The sequence below is a fragment of the Bufo gargarizans genome, chromosome 11 (genome assembly GCF_014858855.1).
Source record: "Bufo gargarizans isolate SCDJY-AF-19 chromosome 11, ASM1485885v1, whole genome shotgun sequence".
Lineage (NCBI taxonomy): Eukaryota > Metazoa > Chordata > Amphibia > Anura > Bufonidae > Bufo > Bufo gargarizans.
The window spans coordinates 54721714-54739501 of NC_058090.1; the positions used below are offsets into that span (position 1 = coordinate 54721714).

Here is a 17788-nt window from a genome sequence, read left to right on the forward strand (position 1 = left end):
CAGGGTTCCTGCTCTGCTGCAATGATGCCACTGACTATTCCACGTGATCACTGCAGCAATCATCATTCTCACTGGTCACGTGGCAACCATTGCTGTAGTAAGACCAGGCAAGGGCTGGGAAAGACCTCTAGGAGCAGTAGCGTGAAACAGTAGGGTGTTTTTCCTTTCAGAGCTTTTCTAGCCTTCTGGTACAAAGTAAAGTCAAAGACAACAGAGGCCTGTGCAGACATCATGTGGATTTTTATTGTAGCGGTATGTATAAAAATACAAAATATGTATTCAGCTATATGTGGTGTTAAGCTAGCCAAAATTTCTAAAAGGGATTGTTGTATAACAACCCTTAAGATTTTTTTTTTCAATACATTTACCAGTAATATATCTGTACAATTTTCACTTGCTATATTGATGCACTGAATGACTTCTTACCACATTGATGTAATCAATCTAAACCTTATTAAAAATTTCACAACTGAAGAGGACTTAAAATAGTGAGCTTCATAAAATTTACTACTTCACTAAATATTTTTAAAGGCTATTTACACCTTCAGAGGCAATTTTTGTTTATGATTGCTTGTTACTAATTTTTAGCTAAAAATCATGTTCAATTGGCCTTTATTAAAAATATTAAGCTGTTCTGTCACAAAGGGTTAACTGTTTTACTAACTAACTGTGTGATTAGTACTTTCACTTTGTTCTGGTCATCTAATAACCCTTATCTCTAAACTACTGAGGTCATAAACATGCATTTAAGCCACATTCTTATCAGTAAGATAAGGATTAAGCTTTATTGAGCATTTATGTCAGAGAACCGAGATAAAGAGCCCGTCTGCTCCCCAACTGACGGAGAAGAGAGAAAATCCAGAGGCTGCTTCTAGAGCATCTCTGTTCTGTACAGAAAAAAGGACTCCATATTTTTAATAAAGACCTATTGAAAAATTATTTTTAGCTCATAAGGAGTACAATGCAATAATAAAATTTCCCCCAAAGGTATACATAGCCTTTAAGCTGGTTTCACAGATAACAGTAGTGTGCAGTAATTGGCTGTATATTTTCCTATGTATGGCCACAGCTTTGTGATGTGGTTATTGGTCATATTTTTTGTGTGTTAGTCAAATTTTTTTAAATAATTTTTTTTAATAGCCACACTGCAAAACACCTTAAAGGGGTTGTCCATACAGGAGTACCAGTGAAGAAATGTACACTTACCTGCTCCCAAATCCACTGCAGATCTATTTGCACTGGAATTCTAGTCCCCATCTGTCAACTTTGACATAGATTAGGTCATGACATGTCACCGCTGAGGACAGTCATTGGCTGCAGCAGTGCAGAGGTCGACGAGGATTGGAAGTCCAGTCAAGATGGCCTGGGAGTCACAGAGCCAGAGTAAATGGGTATGAGCAGACTGATAGATTACTTTACCACTGGTGGGGGTGTATTAAAAAAATACGTTCTGGCCAACCCCTTTAAGCAGCAACTTCTAGAATTTTGAACCATGATGCCCACCATTGTTGGATTCAAACAGTGGTAATGCAGAGAGCTTAATATGTCACACAGGAATAAGAGACACCAGGCAAAGTGATAGATTTTTCTGCAGTCTGTTGTAGGCTTGCTCTTCAGCGAAGTTTTCTGTAGTTTTTACCCCATGTACTAACTTATTATTCTGGTGGAGATTCAGATGTAGATTGCTTTCTGAAACCTATGACTTGTGGCATTTACTTACAGAATATGGCACAGGTTAGTATTCAATACCTATGATAGACTTTTAGTATATAGCAAGACATAGTCAAATTGAATTGTCCACTCAGAGCATATCTTTTATTATATTGCGCGGCCAAAGGCGTAAATCAAACTTTACTTGAAAGGCGACTGAATAAAATCAACTTTGAAATCAGACACTTGCCCACTGCCTCTAGGCTTTCTTTCCTCCCCTCTGTGGTCCCTCCTCGTGCGGCCGGCGCGCTGGGTAACAAATTTAAAACTCATCAGTGTGCGAGAATCAAAGGCACAATAAATTGTAAACTAATCTTATTGTCTGAAGCCTGACGTGTTGTTCAGATCAAAGAGAACCCAACATCTGGTTGGGCTTGAGAGAGGCCATTAAAATTACTACATCTTGTTCAGAAGCTTGCCTAAATCTGACCTGTACATAGGGATATATACCGTATGCATATCTGCTCCTTCACATACTCTATGGGATATACCCTAGGGGCCTAAATACAGATTTATAATGTGTTGTAGGGTACACTGTATATAATGCAGCACATACAGTATAGTGGCAACCATGCCAACCTTTCAAAACATTGACGTTTCTATAGGGTATGTACAACTTTAGGGCTGACATTTTCTAAGCGGTTTACTGTCAAAAATAAAGGTCAGCAATATTTTTAGGTGAGAATATATTCTGCTGCATTCATGCCCTATTAGCTATTATGCTGGTAATTTTAATGTTCCTGCCTGAATCCATGAAGGAAAAACCTATGTGCCTTCTGTGTTGTATCAGAGGTACCGTATGGACCCATTGTGATATCTTATTAAGAGACAGATGAGTCTATGGTGTCTGGGGCAGAGCACTGGAATTCAGAGCAACCTTTTGGAGGTACGCTTGTTGGACATCTCCTTCCAAAGCCACTGGCATCAGTACTTAGCCCATATGATCTTTAAACAAGATTTAATTTGTCCACAAATGCCATGGGTGAGGTCCATAAAAGTATTCAGTTGGTCTGCGATGCCGATGAAGTCTCTCCCCCCCCCCCCCCCCCCACTTACTTTGGCATTCCATTTTAATGCCCCTCACTTTTGTGCTCTTGAAGTGTAGAGTTACTCTAGAGAGGGCAATTTTTTGTGGTATGTTTTTTTTTTCTAGTACAGCACTCTGACTACAAATAAGGACTGGAAGGATCTGTCTGCAATAATTAAGTGTAGCACATAAGAGTACACACAAACTATTTCTCCAGAAGTAAATCTGCAACGTGTTATAACTGCTGATTTTGGTGTGGATTGACCCATAGATCTCACTCATTGCATGGCAATGAATAGAATCCCTGGTGGAACTCTTAAACATTCATGCAACATCTAGGCAACACTTTTAAGTGGATTTGTTTTAAATTGCTATGAGTGAATGGCGTTCACTCCATTAAGACATCACGCTTTGTTGTAGAATTTCAGTGTGAAATCCATCATTTAAATTCTGTATCAAATATGAGCACATCATAGGGAGGACCGGTGGCTAAGTTGTAAAACTTATTTCAAAGCGTTTCACCTGATGATGTTGCGCTGAGGGCCTACTGTGCAGACAGTCAGAAGGAAGGACCATGGTGCAGCCAGATGCTCTTTTCGAATTGCTAGTAGCCCCAGATAAACAACTTTAGAAGCCGAACAAAATGGGATGGAACAGCGGCACAGCCAAAGTACGAAAACAAGTCTTACTTTGGCTACGCCTCTGTCGCATACTATTTTCTTCTGTACCAAATAGGTGATGTGTGAACTCCCCCTAAGGCCCCCACTCCTGTAATTCAGAACTATTTAGATAAAGGAAAATTTATTTTTTCAAACCTTAGCTAGACAATTTACGCAGACCATTTACAGAATTGGCATTTTGGGCTTTATACATTTGTTTTTTTTGCAGTTTTCCTATTTCAAGGTTTAGTAAGGAAAAAAAAACACAAAACATTTTTTTTAAAGCTTAAACCAGTTAAAGAAAATGTTTATTTCACTTGAAGCAGTTATGCCTCAATAAGTGGTGAAAATGGTCAGAAGTCATTATTTGCTTAATGTGCTCTTCTGTTGTGATGATGCGCAGGATCCATTCATTATCTCTTGCTTAGATCGATTAGGTTATAAAGTTGTTACAGTCTCTTCCATCCCACTGACCCTCATGTGCATCACAAACATGTAAGTGTGAATAAATAAGATATATATATACACATTGTATACATGGAAACCTGCACGCAGGGTGTTTTTTTAATTTTTGTACTCCAAGTAAGAGTGCACTTTGTACTTTACCGGGGGCGGCCAGTCCATCTTTTGTGAGCAGAATATTTGTTGGGTTAACCTAGGAAGGCTGAAAGTAGCTCTTTAACATCCAAAACAATAATTGTAGCTTGATAGACATGAAACAACCATCTGCATGGGTGCAGTCCAGCTGTATGGATGTATCATGGAATCAGTTTGTCCAATGCAGAGGATAACCAATTGCCAATCGGATGCTAGTCCAAATCTATAGAGATGCAGCGACACTGCTTGACACGTGTTATTCTTTTCTTCTTTTTTGGTGGCTGTAGCTCAGGACAGTTGAGTGTAACCATCATGGTAGTAAATTTTTTAGGCTTACAGAATGAGCAAGACTGGAAGGATCCTTCCTCCCGGCGGATATGTCTGGGAATGTAGAAAGAATTGCACTGCCCATAACAGAACCTGTTGAGGATGGTGCGTTTGTTGCATCCTTCCTCATGGATTGTTTGCTTGAGTGGCTGTGTCTTACACCAGTCTCTCTTCAGATACTTTCTTTCAGTAATATGTAGCGCTTCCTGGCTGGACTCCAGCACCTCCTCGGCTACTAGAGCATGTCCCTTTCCTTTACCTCTCTCCCGATGCTCAGAGTCATTGGGCTGCCCTTTGTCAGGAGGAGGAATGGCCCCTTGAGATCCACGAACCTTTTTATTCCCTTCAATGTTGGGCACCAAGAGGCCAAAGAGAAGGAACATGGGTCCCAGTGAGTAAACCAAACGGTGCATCCTAGAAAACAGCAAAAAGGTCTAGTTTATCATTTGTAAATCAGGACACATGTTATAAGAGTATGCAAAAACAGGACAAGAATGGCAGAAGCCCTAAAATATGCAGTAGGATTCTGTACTTCATCTAAAGGAGACATCAGAAATTGATAAAGCTGCTGAAATTTCTATCTTGTTAAAATTACAAACCCCCTATCATGTTTACAGTAGATTAGTCACTTGCATTTTAGGGCATCAGGGTGGTGTATCAACACCATTCAACACTCTGCGTAGCCGGATGGAGGCAACATATGAACATATGGTCTTTGGGCTCAGGTAGAGCATCCCTGACTTACAACACTCCAGTTGGAGTGCTGTCTGCTGGACACAAAATGAAAGGTATCTTGACAGATCAGATGATGACTTCCTGAATATAGTTTCATTTAAGGCTACTTTCACACTAGCGTTGTTTTAATCCGGCGTTCAATTCCGACACCGGAACTGCCCGCCGGATCCGGAAAAACGTGTGAAAACGGATTACATTTGAATCCTGATCAGGATTTTGATCACAATGAAAAAATGCATTGGAAAAAACGGATCCGCCATTTATGGACTTTAACTTTTTTTTCACATTTTTCGGGTTTAACATGCAAAAGCCGGATCCGTTTTGACTGAACACACGGGGCCGGATCCGGCGTTAATGCAAGTCAATGGGAAAAAAGCCTGATCAGGCGTTCAGTCAAAGTGTTCAGGCTTTTTGGCCGGAGGTAAAAATACTGCATGCTACGTTTTTCTGAAAAGCCTGATCAGTCAAAAAGACTGAACTGAAGACATCCTGATGCATCCTGAAGGACGGACTCTCCATTCAGAATGCATTAGGATAAAACTGATCAGTTCTTTTCCGGATTTGAGCCCCTAGGACGGAACTCAGCGCCGGAAAAGAAAAACGCTAGTGTGAAAGTACCCTAAAGCTGTAAGCCGGAATCGTGCATAATTCCATTACTGGGAATAATGCCCCGTAAATGTTCTGAAGCCAAGTCTGAAGGATTAGAAATGTCTTAAGCTTTTGAGAAAAATTTGAAACAAATACTTATCCATCTTTATCGTCTACATATGTTTGGTGGATTTGAAATCATTTTGTGAATACTAGACATCTGCTCTAGTGTGCCAATAATTTATAATTGGCCTCCTGTGTCTTGGGGATAATAAGGTATGGGTCACTGTAAATGCTTCAAGATCACAGAATAGAAAAAAAAAAAAAGCATCTTCAGATCCATTTATACAATTACACTAAGTCTATAATGGTGCTATATTACTCTTGAAATCCAGTGCCATATGCAGAATGTGACTCTAGAAGCTTGTTTCTTGACTGATCCTTTATCAAGATATGGCTTCAAAGCAGTTTATAACGCAGTCTATAGCCTTCAACAATCTTTCTTTAATGTAAATAAGAAAAAGATGGCATACAACCTCAAAGCACAGATATGGAAAGAGAAAATTATCTGAAGTGCAAAATGTACAAGAGATTGGAACACTAGGAGTAGGAACAGTGCACGTATTGCTATACTTCTAATCTTGGTCATAGATCCAGTAGGAGTTCAATCATAGTTGCCAACTCCTAGAAAAAGGGGATATCTCGTGGACAAGCGGCTAAATCTCCCATGCGCTGTGTATTCTTTAAATTCTACCAACCCCTCCATGTTACAGCACTCTTCTTCACTTCTGGGTGCTGCGTCACAAAGCTTTTCGTGGCAACACCTGGGAGTGAGCAGGAGTGCAGAATGGGGAGACACATTTGCATGTCTGGGGTCTAAGGTTCAAGCTATGTACAGACTTTTTGAAGTGAGTTTCCAATTTCAACTGTGAAGCTATGACTTCCAGGGCTGGGACAAAGTGGTAAGCACTCGCCAGAGATTAGGGAGTAAGATTTTCTTTATATAAAAAAAGGCCTTATTCACACGTCAGTGTTTGTGAGCCAAAACCAGCTGTGGCTCTAAACACAGAACAGGTGCAGAGCTTTCCATTATATGTTCTCTGTGTAGCCTTCACTCCTGGTTTTGGTTGACCATTACTAATGGAAATCTCTGCTTAAACACAGACTGTGTGAATAAGGCCTAAATAAGAGGCTCTTGCAATTGTCCCTCTGTGTGCAGGACCTATTACTGTTTAAAGGTCTGCAGTCACATGACCATCTGCAAAGGTCCTAAAGCCAGTAGATGTAACTACAAAGCTGCACAGTGGCTCTGTTGCCTAGTTATTTAACAGGACTATTTATTTTAGGGACTTGTGGGGTCATTTATAAAACTGGTGTAAAGTAGATCTGGCTTAGTTGCCCATAGCAACCAATCAGATCCCACCTTTCATTTTCCAAAGGAGCTGTGAAAAATGAAAGGTGGAATCTGATTGGAGTCTATTTCTTTTGGGCGTGTGTTTTTGGGTCTGATCTAAGTTAAAGGGTTTGTATCATCCGACAGTGGTGGCATATTGTTAGGACAGGTCAGACAGGTGCGGGACCAAACTCTGGGACCAGCACCTATCTCTAAAATGGGGACCCCTTTGTAAACAAGAGCAAACCGTGCAAGTATGGCCAACCTCCATTCACTACTATAGGAGTTCCAAAAATACTCAAGCACTGGCTTAGCTTTTTCCACAAGTCCCAAAAAGGTGAATGGAGAGGTAGCCATGCAGACACTTTAGAAAATAGCCAAGAGTGCTCGCTCTGGTATTTTCAAAGTTTCTATAGAAGTGAATAGAGAGCGTGGTGTGCCGTTATTCACTTTTTGGGGACTGTCACCAACAATCAGCCATCTTAAGCAGGGGCAGAGGGAGGTTGGACAGTACCTACCTCCTGCAGCCCCGATCACTGTGATTGGCTGGTCTGCATTGACTGGCCAATCTCAGCTTTCTCATTGGTAAAACTAGTGAGGGAGTTGCAGGTGAGCTCCGATGGAGGTTAGACAGAGGACACCAGTGTTTGGTGTCCCCTTTTAGTGCTGTGATTAGCAGGTAAGCTATATCAGCAAATGGCAGCACTAGAGAGGCGGAGGGAAGAATCTCTCTGCACGCAGCCATTCTAGTTGTTGACTGCAAACAGAGAGGTTCTTTGTGCCCTGTTGGTTGGCTGGGACTTGTGGCATACCTGGGCACCACAACAAACTGCAGTGATTTATTGTATATTTTCACTAGTTCGTGATCCCAAGTCCTTATCTCTCTCTCCACACTTTAAACAATCCATGCATTTTCTTTTTCCAGTCCTGCACCAGATTTTCTGTAAGTGCTGATCAGTGCATATGTCACTGATCAGCACCTGTGCTCAGTTTCTTGTGCAGGAGTTTTTCATTTTCTCATCTGTGTTCTTTATTTTGCATGGTCTTTTTTTTGTGTTAGGGGTTCTCTCTCTATCCAAGTTAAATTTTTAGCTAGTGTTCAGATTTAACAGTTGTACATTTTTATTAGTTTTTGCATGCAGGCACTCAACATCTACTTGTGAGTGTCCTGCAACCGCTGAGCACAGTTTAATATAGAGTACAGACCAAAAGTTTGGACACACCTTCTCATTCAAAGAGTTTCATGACTATGAAAATTGTAGATTTACACTGAAGGCATCAGAACTATGAATTAACACGTGGAATTATATACATAACAAAAAAGTGTGAAACAACTGAAAATGTCATATTCTAGGTTCTTCAAAGTAGCCACCTTTTGCTTTGATTACTGCTTTTCACACTCTTGGCATTCTCTTGATGAGCTTCAAGAGGTAGTTACCTGAAATGGTCTTCCAACAGCCTTGAAGGAGTTCCCAGAGATGCTTAGCACTTGTTGGCCCTTTTGCCTTCACTCTGCGGTCCAGCTCACCCCAAACCATCTCGATTGGGTTCAGGTCCGGTGACTGTGGAGGCCAGGTCATCTGGCGCAGCACCCCATCACTCTCCTTCATGGTCAAATAGCCCTTACCCAGCCTGGAGGTGTGTTTGGGGTCATTGTCCTGTTGAAAAATAAATGATGGTCCAACTAAACGCAAACCGGATGGAATAGCATGCCGCTGCAAGATGCTGTGGTAGCCATTCTGGTTCAGTATGCCTTCAATTTTGAATAAATCCCCAACAGTGTCACCAGCAAAGCACCATCACACCTCCTCCTCCTCCTCCTCCTCCATGCTTCACGGTGGGAACCAGGTATGTAGAGTCCATCCGTTCACCTTTTCTGCGTCGCACAAAGACACGGTGGTTGGAGCCAAAGATCTCAAATTTGGGGCGGTCCGCATGTGAGCCAGTTTCTTTGTAGCGTTTGATGGTTTTTGTGACTGCACTTGGGGACACTTTCAAAGTTTTCCCAATTGTTCGGACTGAATGACCTTCATTTCTTAAAGTAATAATGGCCACTCGTTTTTCTTTACTTAGCTGCTTTTTTCTTGCCATAAGACAAATTCTAACAGTTTATTCAGTAGGACTATCAGCTGTGTATCCACCTGACTTCTCCACAACGCAACTGATGGTCCCAACCCCATTTATAAGGCAAGAAATACCACTTATTAAACCTGACAGGGCACACCTGTGAAGTGAAAACCATTTCAGGTGACTACCTCTTGAAGCTCATCAAGAGAATGCCAAAAGTGTGCAAAGCAGTAATCAAAGCAAAAGGTGGCTACTTTGAAGAACCTAGAATATGACATTCAGTTGTTTCACACTTTTTTGTTATGTATACAGTTCCACATGTGTTAATTCATAGTTTTGATGCCTTCAGTGTGAATCTACAATTTTCATAGTCATGAAAAAAAAGAAAACTCTTTGAATGAGAAGGTGTGTCCAAACTTTTGGTCTGTACTGTACATAAAACTGATCATGTCTGTCCATTTAATTCTTCGGCACCTATAACGGAGCAGGAGAACGGAAAGGCTAAACGCTGATGTGAACTCAGCCTAAGGCTACTTTCACATCTGCGCTTTGGTTTATGGTTTTGATATCTGGCAGAGGATCTCAAAACCAAACCAGAAAAGTTCAGTTTGATTTAACACATCAGGAGATGTACCACTTGGAACCGAACCAGAGTTTAGGTGATGTTTTTTTACAGTAGAAATTAAGTCTCGTGAGACTTTGCGAAGCAATAATTTCGGCTCATTGGAGCCAATACATTCTAATATTGTATGGAGCTCCTGCTCTCTACAGTATTAGAATGAAGTTTTATGCGAATCGACTTCAGATGTTTTATCCCTAATCAGGATAGATCCATTCCGTTAGGATGCCATTGTGTTAAATCGAAATGGAACAAACTAGGTCAGTCACTAAAAACAATGTAAGTCAATGGGTGACTGATCATATATATATTTTTTTTCAGTATCCGAATAAAACAGATCCGGCACCATTCACTTACATTGTATTTAGTGACTGATTCGGTTTGTTCTGTAATGACTGAACACAAAACTGCAGCTTGCGGCGGTCTTGTGTCTGGCCACAAATCAGAATGCTGGCAGAACGGAAGACCTCCTGATGCATCCTGAACGGAGCATACCTCATTCACAATACACTAGCCCTAAACAGAACCGTTTTGGCTCAGTTTTGAGATCCTCTGCCAGATCTGAAAAGCAGAATGCCAAAAAGCTGATGTGAAAGTAGCCTTAGGCAGTATTGTAGTGCTTTTTATTTGTACCAGATTATAATTTCCCACACACATTTTGAAGCAATTAGAATATTTTTACATTACACATAATGCCTACCTCAAAATGGCCCATGATGTGACAGTCTATCTACAATTAGGCCACTCCTCTAATACTTTGACACTACATTTGCTGAGGTGTACACCCATGAAAAAAAAAAAAAAAAAAGACAAAGGGAGGGTAGAATTTCACCAATACCTGCCTAGCAAGAGGGCAATGCATGGCAATAACATGTACAAGCTGTGCAAGAGTACCTCTGGGTACACCCACAGGTTCCAGGTTTACACAGGGAGGGACACCCAGCCTGAACCCCTAGAATGCCATCCCCCCGTCCTAGGAGTTAGTAGGGAAAATAGTGTACCCAATGCTGGACCAGTGTTGCCACCTCTATGTAGATAACCATCACATGAGTATCCCATTTAAAGGGGTTGTCTCACCTCAACATTTGTTTATTTACGGTATACATATTTATTTATTCATACATATTTATCATGTGTAAAACAAGTCACTTACAAAAAATACTTTCATTAGCAATAATACCTCCAGTCATTACATTTGACAATTTTGCTTGTTTTTAGATACTGCTCATCCCTAGGGGTTGTAGGCACCTCTGCAATTCAGCAGGTTAGTGTACCACTCCAACATGGAGTATTAATTTGATACATTATGCACCCTGTAACTTTACCACCTTAATACACTCATATACTCCACATAGCTTACATATTCACTTTTCCACCATCCCCTACACTTTTAATTTCAGGAAAATACCTGTGGGTTCAAAATACTCACTACACCCCTCACTACACTGGTGGTTTCTACTGTAGCAGTACTTCATGATCTCTTGCTCTGGCCTCCTAAATCTATAGGGCACGTCTTCCCTTCTGAGTCCTGCAGTGTGCCCATACAGCCATTTATAAGTACATATGGGGCCTTGCCGTATTATGGAGAAAAGGGGTAATAAATTGTGGGGCAAATTGTCTCCTGTTACCCTTTTGTGAAAATAAAACATTTGGGACCAAAGCAGCATTTTATTGTACAAAATGTAATTTTTCCTTTTCACAGCCCTTCCTTGAGGGGTGTAGTTTCTGAAATGGGGTCACTTCTTGGGGGTTTACACTGTAAAGGGTACCTCAGGGTCTCTTGAAATGTGATATAGCGCTTAAAAACTATTCCAGTGAAATCTGCCCTCCAAAAGCCATTTCTTTGTTTTGAGCCCTATGGTGTGCCCAAACAGCAGTCTTCAGCCACAAATGGGGTGTTTATGTAAGCTGCAGAATAAGGCTACATGCACATGACCGTTGTGTGTTTTGCGGTCCGCAAAACAAGGATGGCGTCAGTGTGCGATCCACAATTTGCGTAAAACGGACAAGAATAGGACATGTTATATTTTTTTAGCGGACCACGGAACGGAGCAAGGGATGCGGACAGCACACAGAGAGCTCTCCGCATCTTTTGCTGCCGAAGTGAATTGGTCCGCATCCAAGCCGCAAAAACTGCTGCTCAGATGCGGACCAAAACAGTCGTGTGCATGTAGCCTAAGGGTAATCCATATTGCAATCTGTTTTGCCTTTAACCCTTGCTGTTTTACAAGAACAAATAAATCAGGATCTATTTTTTTTTTTTTTTTATAATTATTTCACCTCCATTTTGCTTTAATTTCTGCAAAACGCCTAAATAGTTAAAGAGGTATTCCCATCTCTCACAAATCGGGGCATATTGCTAGAATATGCCCCCATTGTCTGATAGGTACTGGTCCCACCTCTGGTACCTGCACCTACATGGAGAACAGATCCTTGAAAGTTGTGGAGGGTGCACTGCACATGCGCAGCCGCCCTCCATTCATTTCTATGGGGCCACCGAAAATCGTCAAGCGCTGGCTCGGCTATTTCAGTCTGCCCCATAGAAATGAATGGGAGTGTTGGCCGCGCAGCCTCGGTGTGCTCCCATTCATTTATATGGAGAGAGCGCTTGGCGGTGGCCGGAGCACGGAAAACCCAGGGTCCTACTGCCACCAACTTCCCGCTCCGATCTCAGTGTAGGGGAGAGTCCCAGAGGTGGGACCCATACCTATTAGACAATGGGGCATATCCAAGCAATATGCCCCCCGTTGTCTGAGATGGAAATACCCCTTTAACAAAGTTTGTAAAATCAGTTTTCTGTAATTTTAGGGGCGTAGTTTCAATCATGTATGCCTCTCAATGTGACTTCAGAACTAGATTTTTTTTATTTTTATTATTGCATTGTTTTTATTTTGAGCTAAAAATATTTTTATGTGTTTATTAAAAATATGGAGTAAATTTTTTCTGGACAGAGCTGAGATGCTGTAGTAGCAGCCTCTGAATTTTCTCTCTTTTCAGTCAGCTAGCTCACCTGACAGTCTCCTTATGTCTGCTCTCTGACATTATAAACACTGGTTATAGCTCAGTTCTTATTTATAAGAATGTGGCTTATAAGTGTTACTAATAAGTGTTTATGACCTCTCAGTAATTTAGAGATAAGGTTTATTAGATGACCTGCACAAAGTGAAAGTACCAGTCACATAGCTAGAAAAACAGTTAACCCTTTGGGACAGAATGGCTTAATATTTTTAATAAAGACCCAAAAAAATAAAATCACCCAAAATGAGTAAAATGCAATCATAAAAATTGTCTCTGAAAGTATACATCGCCTTTAAAGTTGGTTTTCAAAATTTGAAAAATTCCTTCTAAAATTCTAAGCACCATAAAAAAGTTACATTTACAAAATAAGGCCAGACAGTGGACATATTGTAAATGTTATTTATTAACAGTTTTCTGAAGTATTACTGTCTTAAATGCAAATCAAATTTAGAAAATTGGGAAGTTTTCCAAACTTTCTGTAAATTTAGATTTTTTTTTTTTATACATAAAAGATAAAAACAAGAGTACCCAAATTTACCATTAATCTGAAGTTCAATATGCCACGAGAAAACAATCTCATAATTGGTTGGAGAAATAAAAGCATTCCAAAGTTATTAGAGAATAAAGTGTTTAGATTTGCAAAATTTGGTGAAAACTGGCTGCCCTGAAAGGGTTCATATTTATTTAGGTGCTTTGTGGTCTATATACAGAGAGAATGTTGTCTGTGTTTATTTAGAGAGTCAGGTCTAGGGTCTTTATTTAGTATGTCTGCTTTATGTTCTGTTTTTATTAAGAGGAATTGGGCTGGGGGTGTATTTATGGGGTCTGTTTTTAGGGGTTCTGGTCTGGGGTCTATTTATGGTGTATGTATTAAGGGAATTTGGGATATTGATTATTTTAATCTTTTCTCACTTAATATTTATTTAGGTGCTTTGTGGTGTGTATTTATTTAGAGGGTCTAATTTGTCAAGATGATCCCACTATGTTGTAGGTATTCTTTTGGGGCTTTGCCTTTTTGGTCTAGTCTGATTTTGCATTTATCTACTTGTTTTGGGTCTATATTTAGAGAATGAGAGATTTATTTTAGGAGTCTGCTATAAGGTCTGTTTATTAGGGGTTCTCATCAGGACTCTGTTTAGCAGTTCTGATCAGTAGTCTACTGAGTCTATATTAAGGGAATCTGTTTAAGGCCTCTTTCACACTTGCGTTGTCCGGATCAGTCGTGTACTCCATTTGCCGGAATTACACGCCGGATCCGGAAAAACGCAAGTGAACTGAAAGCATTTGAAGACGGATCCGTCTTCAAAACGCGTTCAGTGTTACTATGGCAGCCAGGACGCTATTAAAGTCCTGGTTGCCATAGTAGTAGTGGGGAGAGGGGGAGCAGTATACTTACAGTCTGTGCGGCTCCCGGGGTGCTCCAGAATGACGTCAGAGCGCCCTGCGCATGGATGACGTGCCATGCGATCACGTCATCTATGCGCGCGTGGGGCACCCTGACGTCACTCTGGAGCGCCCCGGGAGCCGCACGGACGGTAAGTATGCTGCTCCCCACTACACTTTACCATGGCAAACAGGACTTTAGCGTCCCGGCAGCCATGGTAACTATTCAGAAAAAGCTAAACGTCGGATCCGGCAATGCGCCGAAACAACGTTTAGATTAAGGCCGGATCCGGATTAATGCCTTTCAATGGGCATTAATTCCGGATCCGGCCTTGCGGCAAGTCTTTAGGATTTTTGGCCGGAGCAAAAAGCGCAGCATGCTGCGGTATTTTCTCCGGCCAAAAAACGTTCCGGTCCTGAAGACATCCTGAACGGATTTCTCTCCATTCAGAATGCATTAGGATAAAACTGATCAGGATTCTTCCGGCATAGAGCCCTGACGGCGGAACTCTATGCCGGAAGAAAAGAACGCAAGTGTGAAAGAGCCCTTATTTTGGTATCTGATGTCTGTTAGATTATGCATTTTTTTTAGATATTTATTTTTGGGTCTCTTCTCAGCTAATATTCATTCAGGTTTTGGGATCAGTGGGGGGTCTGGTATGAAGTATACTTAGGTAGTCTTTAGAGCAGTGTTCCTCAACTCCAGTCCTCGGGGCCCACCTGCCAGCCTGTTTTCAGGATTTCCTTACTATTGAGCAGGTGATATAATTGGTGTCAATGAACATCTGTGGTAAATCCTGATGCATTCTGTGGGATATTCTCAAATCAGGACCAGTAGGTGGGCTCTGAGGATGGAGTTGAGGAACACTGCTTTAGAGGATTTCATTTGGGGGTCTCTTTATTTGGGACTCTAGGAAGATCAATTTTGGGTAAACTCATTGAGTATATTTTTTAGGTGGTCTGCCATGGGGCCTGTTTTTATTTAGGGGGTCATTTATTATGGAATCTGGTGTATTTTGGAGAAGGTGATACTTTTGCAGTATTTAGTTTTTGGTCTAGATTAAGTATATTTATTAGGTGCTTAAGCTACTTTCACACTAGCGTTTTTACTGGATCCGGCAGGGTTCAGCAAAAACGCTTCTGTTACTGATAAGGCTGATAAGCCTTTCCGTTCTGCTCCATTATAAGAGCAGGAGAACGGAAAGGACGGATTCGGCACATAACTGAGCTAAACGGAAACTACGCACCTCAGACTATAATGGAGTCCGTTCAGTTTCCGCTCAGAGGAAGATTTTTGAAGTGGAGACAAAAGTCCTTGCTAAGAAGGATCAGTCATGAACTCCATTGAAAGTAAATTGAGGACGGATCAGTTTTCTATCCATCTTGCTCCACATCCCAGGACAGAAAGCAAACTACAACATGTTGCGGTTTGCTCTCCGGTATGGGAACGCGACTAAACGGAATGGAATGCATTTTGAAGCATTCTGTTCAGTTTTGTCCCCATTGACAATGAAAGGGGACAAAACTCAAGCATTTTTTCCCGGTATTGAGCCCCTATGATGGATCTCAATACCGGAAAACTAAAAGGCTAGTGTGAAAGTAGCCTTTGAGGTTTTTATTAGGAACGTCTGGGATCTATATTTAGGAGGATCTCATTGGGAATCTGAATTTGGGGGTCACATGTGGTATCTGTATTCATATAGGAGGTTCCTGTCTTGGGTCGGTCTTTATTTAGGAGGTCTACTATGGGGTCTATAATTATTTAGTAGATCTATTTACTTTGGGATGTGATGTCTATTTTAGAGTTGGTATATGTTTTGTGGTATTTATTTTTGCGTCTGATCAGAGTATATCAAAGGATGTTTATTTAGATGGATCTAGCCTTGGTCTATTAAGTTATTCTTCTTGGAGGTCTGTATTTAGGTAGTCTGCTCTTGAGTTTGTAGGGGGTCCAGTGTAGGGAGTTTTTCTTTTGGGGTATTTTTGGTATAGTCTGAGTTTAGATTTATTTAAGCTTTTGGGTCTATATTTACTTAGATCTATGGTCGCGTCTGTGTTCTGTTTTTATTTTGAGGTTCTTGGAAGTCTATTTGGGGGGGGGGGGGTCACTGTAGTTTGTTTATTTGGCTGTGTTTCCTATAAAGTATTTTGGAGATCTTATCTGAGGTCTGTATTTAGGGGATCTGAGGGTCTGTATTTTTAGGAGAATTTGGAGTCTATATTTATTTTGCCATTTAGATCTTGTCTGTTTATATTTATTTATGCACTTTTAGGTCAACATCTTGAGGGTCTACAGTCTTTTTCTGACTATTTTAGGGACTTGGTCTGAGGTCTCCATTTAATGGGTTTGTTTCTCAGTGTATCTTATCTGGGGGTTGGTCTGGAATCTGCATTTATTTAGAGGGTCTGATTTTATTTAAAAAGATATGAATCCAGGACCAAACCTCTCCATAAATACAGACCCTTGATGGCACTCCTATGTTATTACACTGTGACCAACCTCTTTTAATCATCGCTGTCCAAGAGCTATAACTTTTTTTTTGTTTTTTCATCAATGTACCTGTATGAGGGCCTATTTTTTGCAGAACAAGTTAGTTTTTAATACACCATTTTGGGAACACATCATTGATTAAATCCAGCTGTCTAGTCTAAATCCCCTTTGTTTACATCAGTAAAAAGGTGTATTTGAGGTCACTAAGGGGTTAAATTAAGCCAACTACTAGATGCCCTGAAAGCCAAAATGGCAAGCACTCACTCAACAGCTCCCCAAACCTAGGGAGAGGGGGCACAGAATGCAAGCTACAGTACACACAGTGTACTGCAAGCCAAATATCAAAATCCTAGCCACTTCTGGATTGTGTCCAACTTATGAATGCTTTGTTTGTTTTTTGTCTTTCTCCATGGGCTTATTAAAATAGAAGATCCTAATAGCTTTGACATCAAGTTAGGAGCTATTCACACAAGCGCAATCTGGATGTATTATCCGCATGGGTCACAGCCTGACTTCAGGTTCAACTGACCCCCCCTCTCAAAGCATAATAGATTAAACACTGTCTACATCAGGGTTTTTCAACTCTGGTCCTTGGGACCCACCTACCAGTCATGTTTTCAGGATTTCATTAGTATTGAGCAGGTGATATAATTAGTGTCCATGCATCAGGACTTACCACAGGTGTTATTCTGTGGGATAGTCTCAAATCCTGACCGGTAGATTGGTCCCGAGGACCAGAGTTGAGAAACTCTGGTCTACATGATAAATGCCATGTGTAAGCTCATGTGGCAGATCTGTTTAAAACATTTCTGCTACTGTCCTATTCATCCGAATAGGGCTTGTGGAAATCCATACACAAGGTGCAGAAATAATTTTGTTCAGATATCTGAAACTGAATTTTTAGTTCACACGAGGCAGATTGCGGAAAAGTGTGCAACATATCACAACTTCTCCATATTTAAAGGGGTTGTATCATGAAAAATATTCTAGTTTTCAAACTAGCACCTGGATTTGAATACTTTTGTAATTGCATGTAATTAAAAAAATGTGCATAGTCACTGAGTTATTTAATAAAATGCATATGTATAGCGCCACATGCAGTCTATTTTTTTCTTATTTCTTTGACCTGCTCACTGAGAAGGCCGCACATGCTCCGTTTCATCCTTCAACTGCC

General features: G+C 40.8%; 1 protein-coding gene across 1 annotated transcript in view; it reads right to left on the reverse strand.

Annotated features, from left to right (window-relative positions):
• Positions 1 to 239: 239 nt before the first annotated feature.
• Positions 240 to 17788, reverse strand: part of GREM1 (gremlin 1, DAN family BMP antagonist) — a 43552-nt gene continuing 26003 nt past the window's right edge. The window contains exon 2 of the mRNA XM_044272009.1: positions 240 to 4734. Coding sequence (XP_044127944.1) covers positions 4206 to 4733 — 528 coding nt within the window. The 5' untranslated portion in view covers position 4734 and the 3' untranslated portion in view covers positions 240 to 4205. The remainder of the gene's footprint in view (positions 4735 to 17788) is intronic.